Below are 24,246 nucleotides of genomic sequence, written 5' to 3'. Positions count from 1 at the left end.
GATGCCCCGTACGTGAAGTGGCCACCCCGCCTGAGGGGGAATCCCAATGAAAGGAATAAAAACTTATATTGTAGCTTTCACAGAGACCATGGTCATAGTACCGAGAACTGTAAGAATCTCCGCGATGAGATAAAAGAACTCATTCGTCACGGATATCTAAGGAATTTTGTACAGAATAACAGTAATAATAATAATAAGGCAGGTCGGAAAGGGGAACATGGTAAGGATGCTCCTGAGTCCAGCAGCAGGCCGACAGAGCAGTCATAGAGGATGCCCCTAGAAGAGAGGCCAGTACGGGGCACCATCCACATGATCGTTGGAGGTTCGATCGTCATAGGCTGTACCCCGGCGGCAGCTCGGACGTCAGTTCGTGAATCTGTCAGGGAAGAACAAAATCCTCCGAAATGGCCGAAGACAGAGGAACCGATCTTCTTCACGGAGGATGATGCACGTAGGGTCCACTACCCCCACGATGACGTGCTCGTCATAAAAGTAAGGATCAATGATTACGAAGTCAGGCGCGTCCTCGTTGACTCAGGTAGCTCGCCAGATATCCTCTTCAAAGCCGCATTCGACCAGCTTCAGTTGTAGGGAAGTGACTTGAGGCCCGCTAATACTCCCTTGGTGGGCTTCAGTAGAGAAGAAGTCAGGCCCCTCGGGAAAATAACAGTACCTGTGGAAGTCGGCACATGGCCCAGCGTAGTTAGACTCAATCATGACTTCTTGGTGGCCGCGACCCCCTCCCCGTACAACGCCATAATAGGCCGACCAATCACCCATGTCCTACGAGCGGTGGTCTCCACTTATCATTTGGCAATGAAGTTCCCTACAAACTTCGGAGTAGGGGTAGTGCGGGGCGACAAACTTGAGTCTTGCAAGTGTTATGTCGCCGTCCTCAAGGGAAAGACCAAGGTGGCTGACAACCTCGAACTGGAGTGACCTACGGAGCAAGGCGAAGAACGAGCTGCACCCACGGGAGAAACAGTTGCCATTCCGACTTTAGCAGAAGACCCAGCTCGGACACTTCAGATCGGTGCTTTAGTCCAGGAACCCCTGCGATCCGAACTAGTAAGTTTCCTACTTCAAAACTTAGATGTTTTTGCATGGTCCACAACAAAGATGCCTGGTATAGACCCTAGCCTTGTAACTCACGAGTTCAATATTGATCCTGTAGTTAGGCCCGTTAGACAAAAGAAACGCAACCTAGCCCCAGAGCGATGGAAAGCAGTCGACGAGGAGGTCGCGAAGCTCCTCGCAGCCGACTTCATAAGAGAAGTCCATTACCTGAGTTGGGTTGCCAACCCCGTTCTGGTAAAGAAGGCTAACGGCAAGTGGTGCATGTGCGTCGACTACATCGACCTAAACCGAGCCTGCCCAAAAGACTGCTTCCCACTCCCCAGAATCGACCGCCTCGTGGACGCAACCTCAGAACACGAGTTGTTGAGTTTCTTAGATGCTTATTCGAGCTATAACCAAATCAGGATGGACCCGGCGGACGAAGAAAAAACTACCTTCATCACAAAGTTCGGTTTATATTGTTACAAGGTTATGCCCTTCGGGTTGAAAAATGCTGGGGCAACCTTTCAAAGGCTTGTAAATAAATTATTTGAGCCATTAATTGGCAGAAAAAATAGAGTGTTATGTAGACGACATGGTCGTCAAAACTCAATTCTCACACGAATTGATACAAGACTTGCATTCTATCTTTCAAATTCTACGACAATTTAACATAAAGTGGAATCCAAACAAGTGTGTCTTCGGTGTCACCTCAGAAAAATTCCTAGGATACATTGTTAACCGGCGTGGCATTGAGGCCAACTTGGGTAAGATTAAGGCCATCTTAGATATGAGACTACCTCAGAAGTTGAAGGAGGTTCAGAGGTTGAATGGCCACATAGCCGCCCTGAGCCGCTTTATGTCCAAGTCAACAGACCGTTGTTTGCCTTTCTTTAAGGCAATTAAAAGCAAAGGGTTCGAATGGACCCAAGACTGCCAGCTCGCATTTGACGAGCTCAAGAAATACCTCGCTAGTGTGCCAATCTTAACCCGGCCCAAAGAGGGCGATGTTTTAGAGTTGTACCTCTCAGAAAGTGACGAATAGTCAGCTCGGTACTAATAAAGGAAGTAGATCGGGTCCAATGACCCATCTTTTATGTTAGTAAAGTATTGTAGGGAGCGGAAACGAGATATCTAGAGATAGAGAAGCTAGCCTACGCACTGGTCATCGCAGCTCGGAAGCTTCATCCGTACTTCCAGGCTCATATTGTTATCGTCCTCACCGACAAACCTCTGAGGCAAGTCTTACTTGAGCCCAATGTCTCTGGTCGATTGACGAAATGGGCCGTTGAGATCAGCGAGTGCACTTTCAGCTCCGAAGTCCCCAGTCCGGTTGAGCACGAGGCCCCCAGTTCGGGCGAGCCCGGAGCTCCCAGGCTAGTTGAGTCTGGGCCCCATGAGGTAGCAGCCAGTGTGGCATCTTCATAGTTAGGCCAAGTGCGAACTGGGATGAGGAGCCCTAGATCCTTCACGTAGATGGCTCCTCGAACCAGTAGGGCAGCGGAGCCGGAATAGTTCTACACGGCCCAAGTGGCACGAAATGGGAGTATGCACTACTGTTCGAGTTCGTGACATCCAACAATGAAGCGGAATACAAAGCGTTGATAGCTGGACTAGCTTTAGCCAGAGAAGTAAAAGCCAAGCACATCGTCATCTACAACGATTCCCAGCTCGTAGTCAACCAAGTCACAGGAGATTACAAAGCTCGCGAACCAACCATGGTTGCTTACTTAGCTAAAGTAAGAGAGGCTCTGCTCAACTTCCAATCACACTTCATCAGGCAAATCCTAAGGTTGGAGAACGTTGAGGCCGATGCCTTGTCCCGGTTAGCCAGCACCAGCGATATCACCATGAGAACCGTGTACATAGAGGACCTACCTCGGCCTAGCATTCTCGAGGGGGCAGAGGAGGTCTTTCCTGTCGTTCAAGCAGAGTCGAGCTGGATTGACCCGCTCGTGAGCTTCTTGCCACATGAGACCCTCCCTGCAGATCGCAATGCGGCCAGAAGGGTAGAGCGCCAGGCAACCAAATACGTCATAATAGACGAACGGATGTACCGGAGATCCTACCTGCGTTGCTTGCGACCTACCGAAGCCGAGCTCGTACTCCGCAACACTCATGAGGTTCTGTGCGGTAGACACTTGGGGGGCAGGGCCCTCGCCCAAAAAGCACTACGGCAGGGGTATTTATTGGCCAACAATGAAGGCAGATGCCATCGAGCTCGTCAGAAAATGTGACAAATGCTAGAAGCATGCCAATATTCACCATTAGCTTGCTGCCAACCTCAAGTATCTCAAAAGCCTATGGCCTTTCGCACAATGGGGCATTGACATACTTAGACCGTTCCCGCCAGCGATAGGCCAGAGGAAGTTCTTAGTAGTAGCAGTGGATTAATTCACCAAGTGGGTAGAAGTTGAACCTCTTGTAACAATCACAGCCCGGAACATCCAAAACTTCTTTTGGAAGAACATTGTGTGCCGCTTCGGGCTACCTTGGGTACTAATTTCTGACAACAGCAAGCAGTTCGAGGACATCAAATTCCAGAACTGGTGCCAAGACATGGAGATCCGATAGAATTTTACTTCAGTTGCACACCCTCGAGCAAATGGTCAAGCAGAAGTCACAAAACAGAGCCATCCTCCGCAGACTGAAGGCACGTTTGGACCGTGCTAAAGGATAGTGAAGAAATTACGTAAACTCAGTACCATTGTCACTTCTAACTATCTTTACCAATTTATCATATTGGCATTCAACCATAGTGAAGAAATTACGTAAAGTTTTGCCCACTTCACTTTTGTCATTAAGCAAGAAAATCCAAACGGCTCTTGAGAAATCATCAACAATAGTAAAAAAATATGTGGCACCACAAGACGCACGTACAGAGTAAGGACCCCATAAATCACAATGAATCAATTCAAAAATTTCAGTAGCATTATTTTCACTAGAATCAAACACACCTCTTGATAGCTATAAATATATAGCCCTAGCAAGTGCACTAGTTATCAAGTAGTATAAAATATCGTTCCCACAGGGGTTTAACAAAATAAGTATTAGAACCACAGTCTTCCCTAATTATTTGGACAATCGAAATTCAGTTTTGAGCAAGAACTACTGAAAATAAAAACTAGAAAAAGAAAATAAAGCAAATGTGATCACTAACCGAATATACAATGGATGAAATCGCTAGGACTTTTAGGTCCATTTAACCAATGTAATGAATATTAAAGGATTCGATTAACAAAGATTATTTGCCATTTTCATAAGTTGAGGTCTTTCCAAATTTATTTAATATTCTCTCTCGAGACATACTAAAACTACGTCCATCAGGTAACCTTTCGATCTCTCGAGTAGAGCTCTCAAGATGGAAATGCATTAAGTCCAAGACAAACCATTAAGTTCAGATGAATCATGTATATATATCTCTATATACCATTCAATTCACACTATGAATTATTCAGTCGATTATATGAATTTCTCTCTTGATTCATTCACATAACACAAATCAATTAAGAGGTGCCAAGCTCTTAATTGCATTAAACACAATAATTTATAGACTATATGGAAATTACAGTCTTGGATAAATCATAAAGATAAAAATATATTCATTAACATGGTTAGGTTTTCCACAGCCCTAGCAAGAAACAAATCAATTCATGATAAGAGAATTAAGGGTGGCGATGGTTGATGTTCCTCCTTCGGAGTTCGACAACACTTTGGACATGGACCAAGTGAAGGCCCTAGCTAGGAGGTTCCACATACCTTGGTCCTACTAGCTTAGGGTTCCAGACGTCGGTGACCATCTATGGACCCCTGGTGAGGGAGAGATTTGTATATATCAACACTTCTTAGAGTTCAGCCTTAGGTTCCCTCTTCATCCCCTCATCTCTGATCTGTTGGAGTGGTACGACATCACCATCAGTCAGCTCGTTCCCAACACCATTAGGACCATAGTTTTCATGTTGGTGTGGGTTAGGCTTCGAGACATGAAGCTGATCCTGAATTTATTCCATGCCATGTTCGTAACGAGGAAGCATTCTTCTGAGGCCAGAATGTACTTTCTTTAGCCATGAAGGAGCAAGCCCGTCGATAACCTTACATCCGTTCACAATTGGAAAGGCAAATTCTTTTTCATCTCGTGCCTCGAAGGTTGGAGGAGGAGACAGCTACTGTGGCTCACCTACTCGTGCTAGGGCAGTCAAGGCCAAGGCTTTAGTGGAGAAGGAGCTTCCCCTAGTGTTTGTGGGGCTCAGCCTTGCCCCCCTCATTAGGAGAGGTTTCATAGTTTTCTTTAACACGTTCCCTTTTATATGTATTTTGATGTACACAATTGAAATTTAAATTATATATATATATATATATTAATATATTATATAATTATTATCAGGCCATGAACAGAGCTAAGCCATGTTTTTATAAATTAATAAAATAGATAAAAAATTAAAAAATAACTTCAAAAGTTATTTTATATGAATTTTGCTATGTATAATTGTTTATATATGCAATAATAAAATGAAATAATATAACAAAATTATATATATATATATATATATAAATATATATTAATATATTATGTAATTATTGTATATAATATAAGGCCTGAGCCCATACGGGCCTGTGGCATGGCACGGGCCAAGCTGGTCTGAGACCAGATCTGCTCCTTACACTTGGCGCCTCATAGGCACATCCTATCATGCATTGGGAACATCTCCCGTACTTATTTGTTATTATTCATGGGAAATGTTTCCAATGCATGGTGGATGTGCATGTGAGGCGCCCATATGTGAGGAGCAGATCTTGTTACGATTGGTCAACGGGCCAAGTATTAGGCTAGGTCAAGCCACAAACTGAGTTAAGTCATTTTTTTTAATTTTGAAAATAGCAATGAAAATTTTAACATAAAATAAAAAATGGATGAAAAAAATTAAAAAAGATCTTCAAATTTTATTTTAGCTCGAGCCCACAGGGCCTACGCTGTGTTGCGGGCCAAGCTGGTCAGTGAGCCAAATCTTAGGCCAAGCTGGGCCACGAATTGGGCTAAACCTGTTCATGGACTCGATAGCCTGGTAGTTCAGCCCGACCCTTTAAATACATTATTATCTAGATATTTATTTTAAATAGATGTTTTTTTTTTCAATAAGGCTCAGTTTGAAAGGAGTACAAATACAAACATGTAGAGTGCAAAAAAACTTGTATTTAATATTATTTTGTGTGTATTTACACTATACATATTTGTATTTATACTTTTTTAAACTAAGCCTAAACTTTTAATTAAAAAATTTGACAAATCACTTACCATCATATCTTACCCCTGCAACGCAGGGACCCTTCCCCTAGTATCTAGGTTAAATGGCAACCCTCACCTAGGGAGCGTGTTATTTTAAGCTTGACAGAGATGGAGCGTATCAAAGTAACCCAGGTCCCTCTGGTGGTGGGTGCCTGATTCGGAAGGAAGATAGTTTTATATCAACGATTTAACACCCATTTTAACAGCAATTGGAAGTGGGCTCGTTGTGATCAAGAAGCCACCCACTTTAACAGCCGGCTAGATGACCTTGTAATCCGATGATCCGATCTATGCAAATTGCATGTGGAAGGGAAGACTCGGTGATTGTGGAACAGGGGACTGTTCATTCAATTTCTGCCGAGCTCACATCTCCGCCCCACAAGGGGCCGCCTCACAACTCCCCACGGCACATCCCCGCTGTGCATTGGGAACATCTCCAGGGATGTGCTGTGGGGAGTTGTGGGGCGGAGATGTGATCTCATTTCTGCCACAGAACATCTGTTTCAACATGCCACTTAATTCAGCAAATCTCTTAAAACTAGAATATGGAAAAATTTTTCTTTAGATATCTTTTTTTTTTTTTAATTTTATGTTGTTTTCATCCTCATCTTTCAAAATTATTTTGTTATGCAAGATTTAAATTATTGTTATTGATGATGTGCGGCCAAATCACCCCTTATCAGTGATCATAAAGAATATGCTACAAATGGGTATGCATCTTAAGGTAAGAGTCATGTGTATTGACATGATACATTTTCGTATTGGGCTGTATCACACATTCACACCATATTGTCAAATACGTATCATACATAAGTGTATCTAATTTGATAAAATTGTTTTTGAACTTTAATAAAAGTTGAAAATTATAATTATAAAAACTAAAATAGAATTATAATTATAAAAATAAAATAAATAATTTAAGATTTATTTTTTCTTAAAAAATTAGTAAAAACTGAAAATTAAAAAAACAATTTATTTTATCTTCCTTAAATGATTTATATGTTTTATTTTACATATAAATTATATGTTAACAATAAAAAATTATTATTTGAAAACTAGAGTTATTATTGGCATAAAATGTTAAATAAATATCTTTTCTTAAAATTTTAATACAAATTAATAAAAAATAATTATAACAATTTTTTGGTAAACATTATAACTGAAATGGAGTGATAATTATTATATGATGTATTAGTGTTCTAGAATCTGTGTATTGTCAAATGTAATGTTTCTCTTTATATAACCTATTTAAGCGTTCTTTTCTTGTGTGTACACCTTATTCATAAATAATTTAGCCTTAGATTTATTGCTATTGATGTATTTATGTGATTTGTATATATTTTCTCAACGTACTTAAGCATTTCCATCTATTTCTAAAATATATTAATATCAGTATTTGTACATGAAAAAATCGCTTGTGGGCTTGACTTCGGGTTGGACCAAGCCGAAGCCCGACGTTTGAGTTTTCAGGTTGGGCCCGGGTTGACCCTCAGCCTAACCCAATTCGTCCAAGTTGTGAGTTCGCATCACCGCCCCACCACGCTTCGCCCCACTCGACGTGCGACTGACATTTGTCCAGTCGCATTAAACCAGACCAATCTGAGTTGTGTCATGTTGAGCTCGCTTGCGGGCTTGACTTCGGGTTGGACCAAGCCGAAGCCTGACGTTTGAGTTTTCAGGTTGGGCCCGGGTTGACCCTCAGCCTAACCCAACTCGTCCAAGTTGTGAGTTCGCATCACCGCCCCACCACGCTTCGCCCCACTCGACGTGCGACTGACATTTGTCCAGTCGCACGCGGTGGGGCGTTCCCGCGTGTGACGCTAACGTGACGGACGTTAGCCCCATCCGTAAGCCCCAAAACCAATTCAAAAGTGCTGGAGCGCGCACCCTGAACCCTGATCTCTTTTCCCATATTCGCGCCCCCCTAAGCTCAAATCGGAGGAGAGGCTCTGACCCCCGTTCTCTGCCCGAGCTCGGATCTCCGCTCCCATCTCCGGTACTGGCGAACTCTCCGATTACCAGGTAAGCTCTAACCCTTGTTCTGTGTCTGGGGCTTTGATTTTTTTATTAAACCCTCTCTGATGTTTTGTTTTTCTTTGACTTTTTTTACCCTCTTCCACCTCTCTCTCCGGCACCGTCACCAGGTGTTGGAATGTTTTTCATTTCAAGAAACCAATGCTCTATGAAAAAAAAACTAGGGAGTGATGCCCCTGCATGTCTTTATTGTGTCTGTGTGCGCACACAACTTTGGAAACTATAAGAGAAAAGACAATCAAGTCGAAACAGGTAAATAGATTTCCTCTTTGATCTCTAATTTTCTCTCTTCGTTAAGGTAGAGAAGACAGACCGAAAACAATGGAGAGTGGTAGGAAACAAAACTGACCCCATGCTATCCGAAAAGAAGATTTCTCATTTTCTTGGTAACCAAAAGCAGATCAGAGAACCAAGTTAATGAAAACGCCAATGGGAGAAGTACTTCTCCCAGAATATTTCATATAAGAAGAAAGTATGATATAAGTAACAAATTTGGGTTCATGATGTAGTTGGGACGAGGCATTATCGAGTTGAGAACTTGAGACGGGATCCCAACTTTTGTACGAATACCAGTTTTTTATGCCCCCTTTTTTTATTCATGATATTCTGAACTTCTGCAACAAATAAACAAGAATCTCTCTCTCTCTAGTTGCATTTTTTTAAACAATAGATTATAAAGCCTCGTAATATGTTATTTTAATCTGCAAAATAGTCGTGCGATGCTGAGATTGATGATACCTTATTGAATGAACACCATGAAGAGAAGGTTCAATATATCTCAACATATAAGCATACTTGCTCTATCAAGAAGTAGAGTCAGATTTCTCAGAAGGAAGAAGAAAAAGATCTGACATGGCTTTAGATTAATATTGATGGAGCGCGATCCGGTCGGTCTTAGCTGTCCGTGGCCTTGTTTTGAACGGGGTAGCAGGGAACCTGAAACGGAGGAGATGGGGAAGCTCCGGGGGGAACCCGGTGTAGAGGCTCCGAAGCTCAAGTTAGAATCCATCAAAAGCAAGGTAATACCAGATAGCGCAAAGTTTGCATACCTCCTTTGTCGGGGGGCAGGGGGTTCTTATAATCACTTCGTGCACTCGTCCCGAGGCCCTTGTCAGGTTAGGTATGATTGCCCTTGTGCTTGTCAATTCGGCCGTCGTCCTTTTTGCTGAGACAGAACCGTCACTGCCTAGTTGTCTTTCTAACTAGAGATGGCGGTGTCAGTGGCGGTGGCAGGTGGCTGTTTAGAGTGCTGCCGCCAAACATCAGATCCCAAGTCAGTCAGGCGCGGCGCCCTTGGGCACGAACTTCCTTAGTGTCAGGCATGGTACAACTTGTTTGGTTTTGGTGCCCAGAAGGTGATGCGAAGTGCTGAGCGAGGCGGTCTTGAGTTCGGAGGTATCTATAGGGCAGGTCAGTTCGGTGAGGTGTATCCCGAACTGTTACAAGGTGGGTCAGTTCGACGAAGTGTATTCCGAGCTGTTACAAAGTGGATCAGTTCGGTGAAGTGTATCCCGAGCTGTTACAAAGTGGGTCAGTTCGGCGAAGTGTATCCCGAGCTGTAAGAAGGTGGGTCAGTTTGGCGAAGTGTATCCTGAGCTGTTACAAAGTGGCAGTTCAACAAAGTGTATCCCGAGCTGTTACAAAGGGTGAGTTCGGGCCCCTGGTAGGGAGTTCAGTCCGTTCGTGTCCCCTTGTTCCCGCCTAGGCTTGGCCCCTTTTGCCGAGCTGTTGTTTCTGCCACGTGTCATGTAATAGAGAGGTCGGGCCAAATCTTCCTTTATCAATTGCCCCCCACTCCTTGCGCCGGGGGTCTTGCCATGGTGCGGGGAGTTTCGCGAGGTAGCAGGTGGATTTGTCCCGTCCTTCGAACCTTCATTGCGCCGGGGGTCTTGCCATGGTGCGGGGAGTTTCGCGAGGTAGCAGGTGGATTTGTCCCGTCCTTCGAACCTTCATTGCGCGAGTTGCTTTTGTTAGGGTTCTTTCGGTTTCCGAGAAGGCTGGAAACGTGTTTAATCAAGAATACTGGTGGTTGTGACAGCGCGTGTTTTAAATTTCAAACCAATTCGCGCCGTTGGGACGTGACAGCGGGTCATTTCAAAAAGGCACGCCACTGCTGTACGTGCGCGGGCGATTGTCAGGGAGACGTGCGGCGCGTCAGTTTCGGAAAGACGCGTGTCGAAGCGACGTTGGTTTCAAAAAGACGTGCGCTGACGTTTTGCTTTTTTCGTAAAGACGGGCGCCAATCACGTCTCGACCTTAAGGGTCGCGCGGTCAGTAAGAACGTGGGCTGTCGGATCGTCTTCGATCTGCACGGTCGATTCTTGGTTACTGTAGCTATAAATAGTGGGGGACCCCGGTCGGTTTGTCACTTCTGCGGTTTGTCTACTGAGTTCGCGTCCAACCTTTCAGCTCGCGTCCAAGTCTTTTCTAGCTCGCGTCAAGGCTGGTTATACTGTCTTCACGGTTCTTTGGCTTGTTTTTCAAACTTTCCGGTGAGTACTTTCCTGAATCCATCTTTTCCCCAATGTCTAGTTTTGATAGCTCAGACGATTCTTCGGGTAGGGCCGACGTAGGTTCCACCAACCGAGCCGTGTCCCCCGATTGCCTCAGTGATCCTGAGGTGGAGCTTGAGGACTATGATCCAGTAGGCCGAGTCGCTTCGGGCAGTTTGGCATCTACCTCCCGCCGAGGTCGGATGCTAGACAGGTTTGGTTTTTCGACCATGATGCTTGAGGGGCTTCAATCCATACTTCTGTCTTACAATCTTCTTGGGGGGTACACATATTTTATTCATTCGGTTAGATTTCCTTGGGAACACGGTCCTGACGAGATTGTGATTTTTCGAGAGTAGCTCGTTGCGGGGTTGCGACTTTCTTTCCATCCCCTTCTCGTCGAAGTCATAAACCACTTCGGTGTCACCATTGGCCAGCTTCATCCGAACTCTATTCGGAACCTGGTGGGGACAGTTTCCCTTTTTTGCGAGCAGAACTTCACCTTGGATTTAGAGATATTCTCCTTTATCTTGATGCTCAAGAGACAGACGGGTTATCTTCCTGAGGGGAGACGGGCGTATTACCTTTCTCCTCGCCAGGGTTTTAAGTTTCTGCACGATCTTCCTAATAAGGTCCCGACGTGGAAGCGGGACTACTTCGGCGTGCGAAATGCACAAGGATGGCCCTTTCAGACCGGGTGGGGTGAGGCCGCTCCCGACTCGGGCGTAACTCTTGATAAAGAGACGGCGAAGGGTCTCCGGCAGTGGGCACGACAAGGCTTAAAGTGCCACCACTACTTAACGGAGGCTAAGCTTTTTGCAGCCGGCCTGAGTTCGGGTAGGTTTCTGGCTATACGGTTTCTTTCTTGCTCTGTTCCTTCATTTTTTCTGATGTCGAACTCGTTCTGCAGGTGTGATGGATGCGGAGAGAACTCGCGGCGGGCGTTTGTTCCAAGGTATGAAGAGGAGGAAGCGGGTCGTCAAGCGAACTCGTAATGTGCTGCCCCTAGATGAGGAGCCCCAAGCCCCAGACCATACGACAGAGGATCTACTCGGGGAGCCCGAAGTGACTCCACCGGTGCACGAGACTGCCGGGGCGCCTTTCGCTGAAACCACTCATACGGGCGCTCCTGCGTACTTAAGTGCTCCTCACTCCGGGTCTGCTCATACGCGGGCTGGGCCCTCAGGCTCGGGAGCTCAAGGGGAGTTTAGGAGCGTGTTGATGCCGAACTACGCTCTTCAAAAGAGTAGGAATGTTACTTTCCCCGAGGAGGTTGCGGCGTGGATCGATCTTCCCTTGAATCAGGTCGCTTGCCACGCCGTAACACATGCCATGGTGGTAAGTGAGATTTTGTCTTCCTTTTTTATTCTGTTGCTTCTGCTGTTATTTGTTCACTTGTTTCTTTTGGTAGGTGAATTCTTCAATTCATGCCTTGGCTGCCCAAGTGGAGAGGAGCTCGCGACAGGCGCGAGCTGCTGAGGTTGCTGCTCATGCTGCTGAAGAAGCCTTCCGTGCTGCAGAGGCAAATACCCGGGCTGCTGAGGCGGCTGCTTACGCTGCTGAAAAGGCTGCTCGCGTCGCGATGGCCAGACAGGCGAGGTCTCAGCGTGACGCCGAGGCCATGGGGGTAGTTGTCAAGCACATGGCGGACTTGAAGTTGGATTTGCAGCATCAAGTCGAGTATCTTCAGGAGGACATTAGGGAGAGAATACAGATTTTCTCCCAAGGCATTGAAGACGCCAAAAAGAAGGCAGTTGAAGACTACATTGCCTCCCCGCGTTTTGACGATCTGATGGTGGACTCTTACAGGAGGGGGTTCAAGTTGAGTCGGTGGATGATCCGGAATACATACCCCGACCTCGATGTAAGTGCCATAACCACTTCGCGCATAACTCAGGAGATGGCCAATGCTGCCGATGGCGAGCCGGACTCTGAAGGAGAGGCAGGGCCTTCGGGTGTTGTTGAAGTGCCTTCCGATGGCGAAGAAGTGGCTCCGGGCATGTAATTTTTTTTTGGAAGTCCTTTCTGATGGCCAATGTACTGTTTCTTGCAATGGAATATATACGTCTTTTTCCCCGTGTTCTTCCCCGAACTGATTCTTTGTCTGCCACTTTGTCCGGGTTATTATATTTTCGCGGTCTGTTCTGCCGCGAACTGGTTTTTTGCCGAGCTGATAATATGCTCGACTTCGTGGCACATAGGACCTGATTTCGTCCACTTCGCTTGGTGTTTTATAGGTAGTATCGCCTTAAGTTCACGATGTTCCACGCTCGAGGTACTCGCTTGCCTTCCAAGGTTTCGTGTTCGTATGCCCCCTAGAGCGTTATTTTTACTTTATAGGGCCCTTCCCAATTAGGTTCAAGTTTGCCCATGCTGGGTTCGGGCACCATAATCTTACGAAGGACCAGGTCGCCGACTCGGAAGCTTCTTTGCTTTACATTGCTATTGTAGTAGCGAGCTACCTGCTGCTGGTATGCTGCTGTTTGGATGTGCACGAGGTCCCTTACCTCGTCCAGTAGGTCAAGGTTGGTACGTAACTCGTCTCCGTTCGTCCGATCGTCGTATGTTTCTAATCACAATGTTGGTATTTCGATTTCCACCGGGATCACTGCTTCGGTGCTGTAGGTGAGGTTGAAGGGGGTTTCTCCCGTGGCGGTTTTTTCGGTAGTTCGGTGAGCCCATAAGACACTTGGTAGCTCTTCGGCCCACAGTCCCTTAGCTTGATCCAGACGTGCTTTCAGTCCGGTAGGATGGCTCTGTTCATTACTTCCGTCTGACCGTATGCCTGCGGGTGCGCGACTGACGTGAAGTTTTGTCGAATCCCCATGTTCTGGCACCACTCTTAGAACTTGATATCCTCGAACTGCTTGCCATTGTCGGAGATTAGTACCCGAGGTAACCCGAACCGACATATTATATTCTTCCAAAAGAAGTTCTGTATGTTTCGAGCCGTAACAGTTGCCAGAGGTTCGACTTTTATCCACTTCGTAAAGTAATCTACTGCAACTAGGAATTTTCTTCCACCTGTTGCTGGTGGGAATGGCCCAAGGAGGTCGATGCCCCATTGTGCAAAAGACCACGGGCTGGTGAGGTATTTGAGGTCGGAGGCAGGTTGATGGTGGATATTGGCGTGCTTCTGACACTTGTCGATTTTCTGACGAGCTCAACAGCTTCTGCCTTCATCGTTGGCTAGTAGTATCTTTGTCGAAGTGCTTTTTGGGCGAGTGCTCTGCCCCCCAAGTGTCCGTCGCACAGGCCTTCATGAGTGTCGCGGAGTACGAACTCGGCTCCGGCAGGTCGCAGGCAACGCAAGTAGGGGAGCGTGTACGACCGTCGGTATAACCGTTCGTCTATTATGACGTATTTGGCTGCCTGGCGCTGCACCCTCTTGGCCGCATTGCGTTCTGCAGGGAGGGTTCCGTCTATCAAGAAGCTCGCGAGTGGGTCGATCCAGCTTGGCTTTGCCTCCAAGACGGGAGCGACCTCCTCTGTCCCCCCGAGAATACTAGGCCAAGGTAAGTCCTCTATGTACACAGTTCTCATATTGTTGTGACTTGTACTGGCTAACCGGGATAGGGTTCTGGGGCTAATGGACTTCCCTTATGAATTTTGCTGCGAGGAGCTTCTCGACCTCCTCGTCGACCGCCCTCCAGCGTTCTGGGGCTAAGTTGCGTTTCTTCTGTCTAACGGGTTTGACTACAGGGTTAGTATTAAGTTTGAGTTATCAGTCCAGGGCTAATGCCGGGCATGTCGGCCGCGGACCATGCAAAAATATCTAAATTTTGAAGTAAAAAATCACCAGTTCGGTTCGTAGGGAATCCTCGATGGAAGCTTTGATGTGAAGTGTGCGAGCTGGGTCCGTAGCCGAAGTCGGGATTGTGACAGTTTCCTCCGTGGGCGAAGCTCGTTCCTCACCTTGCTCCGTAGGCCGCTCCAGTTCGAGGTCGTCGGCCGCCTTGGTTTTTCCCTTCAGGGCGGCAACAAACACTTGCGGGACTTGAGCTGGTCGCCCCGCACTACCCCTACACCGAAGTCCGTAGGGAACTTCATGGCCAAATAGTAGGTGGAGACCGCCGCCCGTAGGATATGCGTGATCGGCCGCCCTATGGCATTGTATGGGGATGGGGTCGCGACTACCAGGAAATCATGGTTGAGTCTGACTGCACAAGGCCATGTGCTGACTTCCACAGGGACGGTTACTTTTCCGAGGGGCTTGACTTCCTCTCCGCTGAAACCCACCAGGGGAGTGTTCGCGGGCTTCAGCTCGCTCCTCTGTAACTGCAGCTGGTCAAATGCTGATTTGAAGAGGATGTCCGCTGAGCTGCCCGAATCTACGAGTACGCGCCTGACCTCGAAGTCGCTGATCCTTAGTTTAATGACAAGCACGTCATCATAGGGGTAGTGGACCCCTCGCGCGTCGTCTTCCGTGAAGAAGATTGGTTCTTCGGTCTTTGGTCTCTTTGGGGGGTTCCGTTCTTCGAGGGCCGCTTCGCGAACTGAAGTCCGGGCTGCTGCCGAGGTACACCCCGCTACCACCGAACCTCCCACTATTACATGGATGGTTCCCCGAACTGGCCTTTCTTCCGGAGGCTGCTTCTGCAACGGTTCGACAGGTTTGTTGCTAGACTCGGGGGCATCATTTTCGTGCTCCCCTTGCCGACCTGCCTTATTGTTATTATTGTTGTGCTGTACAAAGTTTCTCAAGTATCCGCGACGGATGAGTCCCTCTATCTCGTCCCGGAGGTTATTACACTGTTCGGTACTATGACCATGGTCTCTATGGAAACTACAATACAAATTCTTATTTCTCTCGTTCGGATTTCCCTTTAGGCGAGGTGGCCACTTAACGTACGGGGCGTCTTTGATCATCATTAAGATCTCCGTCTGCCTCGTGTTTAACGGCGTGTAGTCCGTCCGAACTGCTAGGGGGGCCCAGAACGACTGGTTCGGCTTCGGCTCCCGGGTTAGGTTTTTTCTATCACCGGGTTGGAGAGCTCGCCTTCTCTCTTTCTTTTCTCGTTCCCGCCTTCGTTTCGTTGGTTAATTTCTTTCTTTGTCCTCATGAACTTATCCGCGAGCTTGAGGAATTCGGCCACGGTTGCGGGCTAGTTGGCCACCATGTGCCACTTGAATTCTTTGTGCGTCACCCCTCTTTTGGCCACCATGAGCTGCACTGTGGGGTCCAACCGCGGTATCTGCAAGCATGCTTCGTTGAATCGCTTGATGTAGCCCCAGATGGATTCTCCTTCTCTTTGGACTACTCCGAAGATGCTTTCCTCTGTTCTGGGGCACCGTTGGCTGGTGACGAAGTGTGCGGTGAAGACCTGCACGAACTGGGCCCAACACTTTATCGACCCGGGGGCCAGGTTCCTGTACTAAGTGCGGGCTACCCCCTTGAGGGTGGTGGTAAATGCCACGCACATACACGATTCGCTGGCCCTGGCGAGGTGCATTTGGGGCTGAAAGGCGTCAACGTGGTCGTTGGGGTCGAAGGACCCGTCGTACTTGTCCAGAGGTGGGAGCTTGAAGTCTCTTGGTAAGGGGACCGTCAGGAGTTCCGATGCGAGGGGGGAAGGAACCGAGAGAATCGGGGAGCCCCTACCTTGTCCGAGCTCGTGTCTTCGCCTCTGAATTCCGACAAGGCACGGGTGGCGGTTCGACGACTTCGCCGGCGCCTTCGCTGTTTAGCGGGCCTTGTACTGGCGCTGCTGGCCTCTGTGTTACCGAGCTCGATGGGCCCGGAATGCTGGTAGTCTGCCACTAGGGCGTCGAATCGGTTTTCGGTGAGCGGGAGCTCGGGCTTGGAGCGTCGGGATGCCGACCTCGCGGGTGAGGTTCCCGACCCGCCTGCGGGTTGCGAGGCGGGGATGACATTTTTCTCTCTTCGGCTTGGGGACGAGGCCTGGCTGTTAGGGTGGTTCTGGGGCCGGGAGGCCTTCGCCTGGTGGGGGCGTCCATCCTGCGGGGAGGCCTTGATCGGCCTCGCAGCGGGGTGGCGAGGTGGAAGTAGTGGTTGGTTCAGTGGCAGTTGGGGGAACCGCTGTTGATAGTGATGCTGGAGATGTTGTGCAGTACTTGGTGCTGGTGAAGCTGGTGCCGCTGGAATTGTTGCATTTGGGCTTGCATTGCCCGCATGCACTGCATCAGGTCCTCCAACCGGTTTTGGCTGGCTGCCAGGGGGACGACAGTCGGTTCAGTGAAGGTTGTCTCAATGGGGAGAGGAAAGGGGATGCTTGTGGTAGGAGGGTTTACGGGTGCCACTGCTTGTGGTGCGTTCAAGCTGGGGATCCCATCCGCCGAAAGGGGGATGGTGAATTGTCCAATGCACACCACGAGGACTTGAAGTTGTTCCCCGGTGGCGTTTGTCTCCGTGCCACTTTCGGTGTTGCTGGAGGAGGCCATGAGTGTTGGGTTTTTTGAAGAAAAGGGGTTATCGAAGTTTGGAGGGAGGCTTTTTGCAGCGTGTTCCCACAGACGGCGCCAATTGATGGAGCGCGATCCGGCCGGTCTTAGCTGTTCGCGGCCTTGCTTCTGAACGAGGTAGCAGGGAACCTGAAACGGAGGGGATGGGGAAGCTCCGGGGGGAACCCGGTGTAGAGGCTTCGAAGCTCAAGTTAGAATCCTTCAAAAGCAAGGTAATACCAGATAGCGCAAAGTTTGCATACCTCCTTTGTCGGGGGGCAGGGGGCTCTTATAATCACTTCGTGCACTCGTCCTGAGGCCCTTGTCAGGTCAGGTATGATTGCCCTTGTGCTTATCAATTCGGCCGTCGTCCTTTCTGCTGAGACAGGACCGTCACTGCATAACCGTCTTTCTAACTAGAGATGGCGGTGTCAGTGGCGGTGGCAGGTAGCCGTTTAGAGTGCTGCCGCCAAACGTCAGATCCCAAGTCAGTCAGGCGCAGCGCCCTCGGTCACGAACTTCCTTAGTGTCAGGCATGGTACAACTTGTTTGGTTTTGGTGCCCAGAAAGTGATGCGAAGTGCTAAGCGAAGCGGTCTTGAGCTCGGAGGTATCTATAGGGCAGGTCAGTTCGGCGAGGTGTATCCCGAACTGTTACAAGGTGGGTCAGTTCGGCGAAGTGTATCCCGAGCTGTTACAAGGTGGGTCAGGTCGGCGAAGTGTATCCCGAGCTATTACAAAGTGGGTCAGTTCGACGAAGTGTATCCCGAACTGTTACAAGGTGGGTCAGTTCGGCGAAGTGTATCCCGAGCTATTACAAAGTGGGTCAGTTCGGCGAAGTGTATCCCGAGCTGTTACAAAGTGGCAGTTCGGCGAAGTGTATCCCTAGCTGTTACAAAGGGTGAGTTCGGGCCCCCGGTAGGGAGTTCAGTCTGCTCGTATCCCCTTGTTCCCGCCTAGGCTTGGCCCCTTTTGCCGAGCTGTTTTTTCTGCCACGTGTCACGTAATAGAGTGGTCGGGCCAAATCTTCCTTTATCAAATATGGTTTTTTGTTTAATCATCATCATGTCACTTTAGATCTTATGAAACCCATGATTTGATCTCGGTCTCCAATCCATGTGACACTACTGTTACCATGTATAAGATTAAGATTGAGGATTCTGCTTGCTCTGTTACAGTAACTGTACTTCTGTTGGATTCTTTAAACTACTTCAAAACTGTCGTATTTATCATGTAGATGGAACATTAATAAGAAGTGTTGATATTGCAGATTGAAGCATCGGGGGCCTGATTGGAGTGAGCTGTACCAGTATGGACCATGGAGACTGCTTTTTGTCTCATCAAAGGCTAGCTAGTATTGATCCTTCTTCAGGGGACCAGCCTCTGTTTAACTAAGACAGGAAGGTAGTTGTAATGCCCTGCTTTAGGCTAGTTAGTTGGACTATACCATAAACCTGTGTTTAATATATTAAGATACCTTTGAAAGCTAGAGAAGAGAGAGAGAGAGAGAGAGAGAGAGAGAGAGAGAGAGAGAGAGAGAGAGAAATAAACCCTTGAAAGTGTTTGAAAATTCAGCTTTCTGTATTGTATCTGTACAAACGCATACAAATTAATAATAAAGTTTGAAAATTCAGCTTTGTGTAGCCATGGCCAATCACTGCACTACTTTCTCTTTCTCCTTCCGTCGTTTTTTCCTATGCTGGATGGAGTTCATAGCCATAGCCAAAACCTGTAAACCAAACAACTTTCTAAGTGAGTTTTTAATGGCCATTGCATAATAAAAAAGTTGAATGCAGTTCTAAGTGTGACACTCCAACACCTGGTGACGGTGGCCGGAGCGATCGCCGGTGCCGGAGAAGGAGGTGGAAGAGGGTAAAAAAAGTCAAAGAAAAATAAGACATCAAAAAGGGTTTAATGAAAAAAATCAAAGCCCCAGACAAAGAACAAGGGTTAGAGCTTACCTGGTGACCGGAGCGTTCGCCAGTGCCGGAGATGGGGAGTGGAGATCCGATCTCGGGCAGAAAACGGGGGTCAGAGCCTCTCCTCCGATTTGAGCTTCAGGAGGGGCGCGAATATGGGAAAAGATCTTCAGGGGGCGCGTTCCAGCATTTTTGAATTGGTTTTGGGGCTAATTGGCGGGGCTAACGTCCGTCACGTTTGCGTCGCACGCGGGAACGCCCCACCGCGTGCGAGTGGACAGGTGTCAGTCGCACGTCGTGTGGGGCGAAGCGCGGTGGGGCGGTGATGCGAACTCCCAAGTTGCACTCCCAGTCTCCCACCTATATGGTGCAGGCATGACGGCCGTATGATCATTGTTGGTTATTTTCACCTGTAAAACTGCATATGATTGGTAGTGGTGTCTGTTGCTGATTTTTGCTTTGACGGGAGCCGTTATTTCCCGCCACCTGCTTTGGTCGCTACCCGCCAAGATAGTGATGTAGTAGTAGGGTCCGCAGTCCGCACAACTTCACACCGGCTTCAATGGCTCTCCTTCGCCTTCGCGTACTTCAAGCCCCCGTAGCAGAAGATATTCATCTCGTTCTCCTTCTCTTCCTCTCTCTCGACTATGGCTCTCTTCACTTTGATTTCTTCTGCTCCGAGCTCGTTCTCCCTCTCTCTCCATCGTCCCCCTCGCACGATCAGACGCTTCTCACTCCCGATCGCTTCCCTTAGTTCATCATCGCCATCATCATCTCCGGAGTATAATCCCAGTGAAAGCGTCCCTTTCTCGACTTCTCCGGGCAAGAAGCCTTTTGTTGAACCCACTAGGCCACCGGATTCCAGCTTCAACTATGCGGTGGTAAATCCGAATAGTAACCCTGTTGTTCGACTTTCTCGCTCCACTGAGTCTACCATCGAGAGGGTAATGACTTCTCTCACTTGGTAAATCTTGTCAAAATGTTGGACTTTGTACATTAGGATATTGTTGTTGTTGTTGTTTTCCCCCTTTTCTTTTGGTATCTCACTGATGCAGGAGAATCTGCAGTTGATTCTATCAATCACATTAATTGAGCACCCAGAGATGCAGTGTTGAATGGTTGAACTATAGCTATAAACAGTTAGTGATTTAATGCTCGAACAATAGAGACAGAAGATCATTTCCCACTTAAGCCTGTTTATTTATTTATTTTTTAACTGAGGTTCGGGGACACTGTCAAAAAGATGCTCCCTACATCTTGGCTAGTCAAACTTAATTCATATTCCATGGAAAACTATTGGTGTTTCGGAATATAAAAATAGTTTTAAAATATAGATTTGATATTTCTATTTATAAGAAATAATAGATTATTTCTAGATTTACAAAGCTCTCCTTTCAGTGTTACTGATAAAGAAACAGACTATTTCTACATTAATGGAACTATTACCTGACTGAAATGAAACCAACAAATTCTTACCAGGTTGTTGGCCATGCAAGTCCGGGCATCCTTTAAGGTATCTGTTTGTAAATTTGTAGACTTCACATTAGTAGGTTATAGTGTATCATTAATTTTGTGGAGTTTTTAGAAGGCTGATTCATTATATGTCAAATAGTGCAAAATTACTGATACTCAGCTACTAGATCCTTATATATGACTTATGGCATGCCCTGTTAGAATGTTAGAATGATGTTCGGCTGATAAGAGTTCTTATTAGCCCATTCTTATGTTTAACTTATCTTGTAACCGGGCGTGTGTTAATGGGCCTAATCCTGTTTAATGATTTAAGTCATCTGGGTGTCCCATCACTAATCAGGGGCATCCCAGTAATTTCTTGTACCTTGTACTATATTCATCTATAAATAAAGGATTGGTCGACTGGATAGTACAGTTCGACATTCTCTTCAGTTCTGTGGTTCTCTTCTCTTCCTTGCTACTTCGAGTATAGCTCTTCAGATTACATGGTATCAGAGCATTAGCTTCTTCCTGGTTTCAGCAGGCGCATTCTTTTCTCTTGCTGTCCTTTCATCTTCTCTCTTCCTTTTCTGGGTTGCTGCAGTGAAGACCTAGGAGTGTAAGAGAGTAAAGCAAGTTCGAACCTAGGGTTTCTCTTGGTTATAGGTTTCAAGGGAAGTAAGACCTAGAAGTAGATGTCCTACTAGATTACACCAGCAAATAGTAGCTATTGGGCTACTAAGAGAGGTCTGTATAAGACAGACCTGGTTGAGGGCTGATTCAGCAGTCCTAGCACTAGCCGAAGGGGGAGAACTTCCTCTACAGTTGCAGCTTCGTGCTCTAGCAAGACTTGTGCAGAACAAGTGGTAAAGACTTAGCTCCTTCAACTTCAGTTGCAGTCTTGGTGCATCAGAACAAGTGGTAAAGACTTAGCTCCTTCAACTTCAGTTGCAGTTTCGGTGCATCAGCTTCTACAGTTGCAGTCTTGGTGCATCAGCAAGACTCTTACAGAACTGCGGCAACTTCAGTTACAGATTTTCTTCAGGTCGGTTATCAGCCCTACCCTTGGACTGAACTGGTTCAGTTACAGACCTTTACTTTTTACCAGAATTGCGGCAACTTTTGCACCACACAGTTGCAACCTTAAACTTTTACCAACACTGTGAACTGGTTCAGTTACAGACCTCTACTTGCTACTGTACCCGTACTGTGAACACAGTGACCAATTTGGCCAGTCCTTAACAGAATCACCTATAGTACTGTGAACAACTCTTGGACTGAAGTCAGGATGTCCTCACTATCCGGTGAAGTTTCCTCTAGAGTTAACAGACCTGTTACAAGGTCCTCAAACCTGGAAAACCCTAATCTGCACAGCTTGCAGATTACAAGTGTGCTTCTAGATGAGTATAACTTCAGAGAGTGGTCTGTCTCAGCAATGCTGTTCATTACCTCTCGTGAGCTCACAGGCTATTTGGATGGAGACAAGAAACAACCAGAAATTGGCAGTCCTGAATACACCGTGTGGTGCAAGGAAAATGCCACAGTCATGTCTTGGTTGCTGGCCTCTATGACTCCTAGGGTGGCCAGAACTGTTCATCACTTCCCCACAGCTGCTAAAATTTGGGAGAAAGTATCTAAGACATGTGGCCAGAAAAAGAACAATGCTAGAATCTACAGGCTGAACCAAGACATTGCATCCCTAAGGCAAGGAGACATGTCCGTGGCAACCTACTTTGCAACATTGGAAGGCCTCTGGGAAGAGCTTGACCACCATTTGATTTTGGATTGGGAAAATGCTAATGATAAGGGGAGGCATGATAAGCAGATTGAGGAGGGCAGAGCCTTCAAGTTCCTGGCGGGTCTTGACCCTGTATATGAAGGTATAAGGTCACAGATTCTAGGGAGAGATGAATTACCTGAGCTTCACCATGTCTACTACCTGGTGAGGAATGAAGAAGTAAGGAGAAAGGAGATGCAAATTGACTCCCAGACACAGTCAACAGAACTACCTGGAGAACATTCAGCCTTAGTCTCCACTAAGGGGAATAGATTTTCAGACAAGAAGTCCCTCAAGTGTACACATTGTGGTGGTGAGAAACACACAAAGGAGAAATGTTGGGTCCTGTACTCTCATCTGAAGCCAATTGCTCTGAGAAAGGACAAAAGGCAACATAAGGGCCACACAACAAGTGGGAATCTTGCCACCAACAACAGTAGTGACAACTCACAGAGTATTCAGACAGTGTCATCTTCCACCGCAAGGCAGGCTGCCGACTCCTCTGGACCAAGTACTTTGGGCTTCACAGCTAGTGAGGTAGAGGTTCTCAGTCGGACATTAGCCCGTCTGAAGAACAATTCTTTAGCTTCCACCTCTCTTGCCAAATTAGGTACAACCTTTGCATTTAGTGCATCTAGTTCCATTAATTCTACCTTTTGGGTGATTGATTCTGGAGCCACTGACCATATGACACATATGTCATCCTTATTCTCCACATATCATTTGTTGTCTGGCCAGGATAAGATGAGAGTAGCTGATGGGTCCCTCTCCACCATCTCTGGAAAGGGGGTGGTTGACCTAAGCAAGGATCTCTCTCTTAAATCAGTCCTACATGTTCCTAGTCTTACCTCAAATCTATTGTTTGTTTCAAAGCTTACAAAAAACTTGAACTGTAGTATAACTTTCTTTCCTTCTCATTGTCTTCCAGGACAGATTGACGAGGAGAACGATTGGGAGTGGTCATGAGTATGGGGGCCTCTACTATTTTGATGAAGATGTCATCTCAGCCTTGCAAGCTTCTACTACTAGTCGGGAAAGTGTGGAGTCAATAGCTAGGTTGCACTTGTGGCATGCTAGGCTAGGTCATTTGTCCTTTTCTTCCTTAGCAATGTTGTTTCCCGAATTATGTAAGGGCATTCCGAGTCAGAGTTTAATTTGTGATGTGTGTCAAATGTCAAAACAATGTAGATCAATGTATCCAATTTCTAGTAATGAAATTCAAGCCCCTTTTGATTTGGTTCATTTTGATGTTTGGGGTCCTTCACCCATTGTTTCCATTGATGGCTTCCGTTACTTTATCAGTTTTATTGACCATTATTCTCGGTGCACTTGGATTTATTTGTTGAAAGGACGTGAAGAAGTTCCCCGGATAACTATGATGTTTTGCAAGATGGTTGAAACACAAATTGATAAAAAGATCAAGCAATTCCGTTCAGACAATGCAGCTGAATATTTTGAAAGATCCCTGAACTCATTCATGGAAGATGCAGGCATGTTACATCAATCATCATATGCTTACACCCCTCAGCAAAATGGGGTTGTTGAGCGCAAGAACAGGCATCTATTGGAGACAGCTCGAGCCCTGATAAATCGGATGCCATCTAAGGTACTGGGTATGAAGACCCCTTTCTCTGTTTTGTGTCCCACTCTTCCAGAATTTCCTCTTCCCCCGCAGGTTTTTGGTTGTACTTGCTTTATACATGTGAAAGATCCAAAGAAGACCAAGCTGGATCCTAAGGCTACAAAGGGAATATTTTTGGGGTACTCTCCTACGCAGAAGGGGTATAAGTGTTATGATCCTGTCTCCAAGAAAAAATGTCACTAGGGATGT

The 24,246-nt window shown here is 46.9% G+C and overlaps 1 protein-coding gene and 1 long non-coding RNA gene across 4 annotated transcripts in view; one reads left to right on the top strand and one right to left on the bottom strand.

The window, feature by feature from the left end:
* Positions 1–18,827: 18,827 nt before the first annotated feature.
* Positions 18,828–19,521, bottom strand: LOC148872384 (uncharacterized). Its single transcript, XR_016107253.1, has 2 exons — positions 19,229–19,521; positions 18,828–18,996 (listed from the first exon to the last, which is right to left on the bottom strand). It is a non-coding gene; the product is annotated as an uncharacterized LOC148872384 (long non-coding RNA).
* Positions 19,522–19,549: 28 nt separating this feature from the next.
* The window catches only part of LOC148872383 (uncharacterized), a 78,433-nt gene continuing 73,736 nt past the window's right edge, over positions 19,550–24,246 (top strand). For 2 of the 3 annotated variants that reach the window (XM_088969862.1, XM_088969861.1), the window contains exon 1: positions 19,550–20,130. In XM_088969862.1, the coding sequence (XP_088825988.1) occupies positions 19,834–20,130 (297 nt within the window). In that variant the 5' untranslated portion in view covers positions 19,550–19,833. The remainder of the gene's footprint in view (positions 20,131–24,246) is intronic. The other variant, XM_088969863.1, reaches the window with a different exon arrangement.

The sequence above is a fragment of the Nelumbo lutea genome, chromosome 2 (assembly GCF_056320005.1).
Source record: "Nelumbo lutea isolate HS-2025 chromosome 2, American lotus-T2T, whole genome shotgun sequence".
Lineage (NCBI taxonomy): Eukaryota > Viridiplantae > Streptophyta > Magnoliopsida > Proteales > Nelumbonaceae > Nelumbo > Nelumbo lutea.
This window is presented reverse-complemented; position numbering and strand designations above follow the sequence as displayed.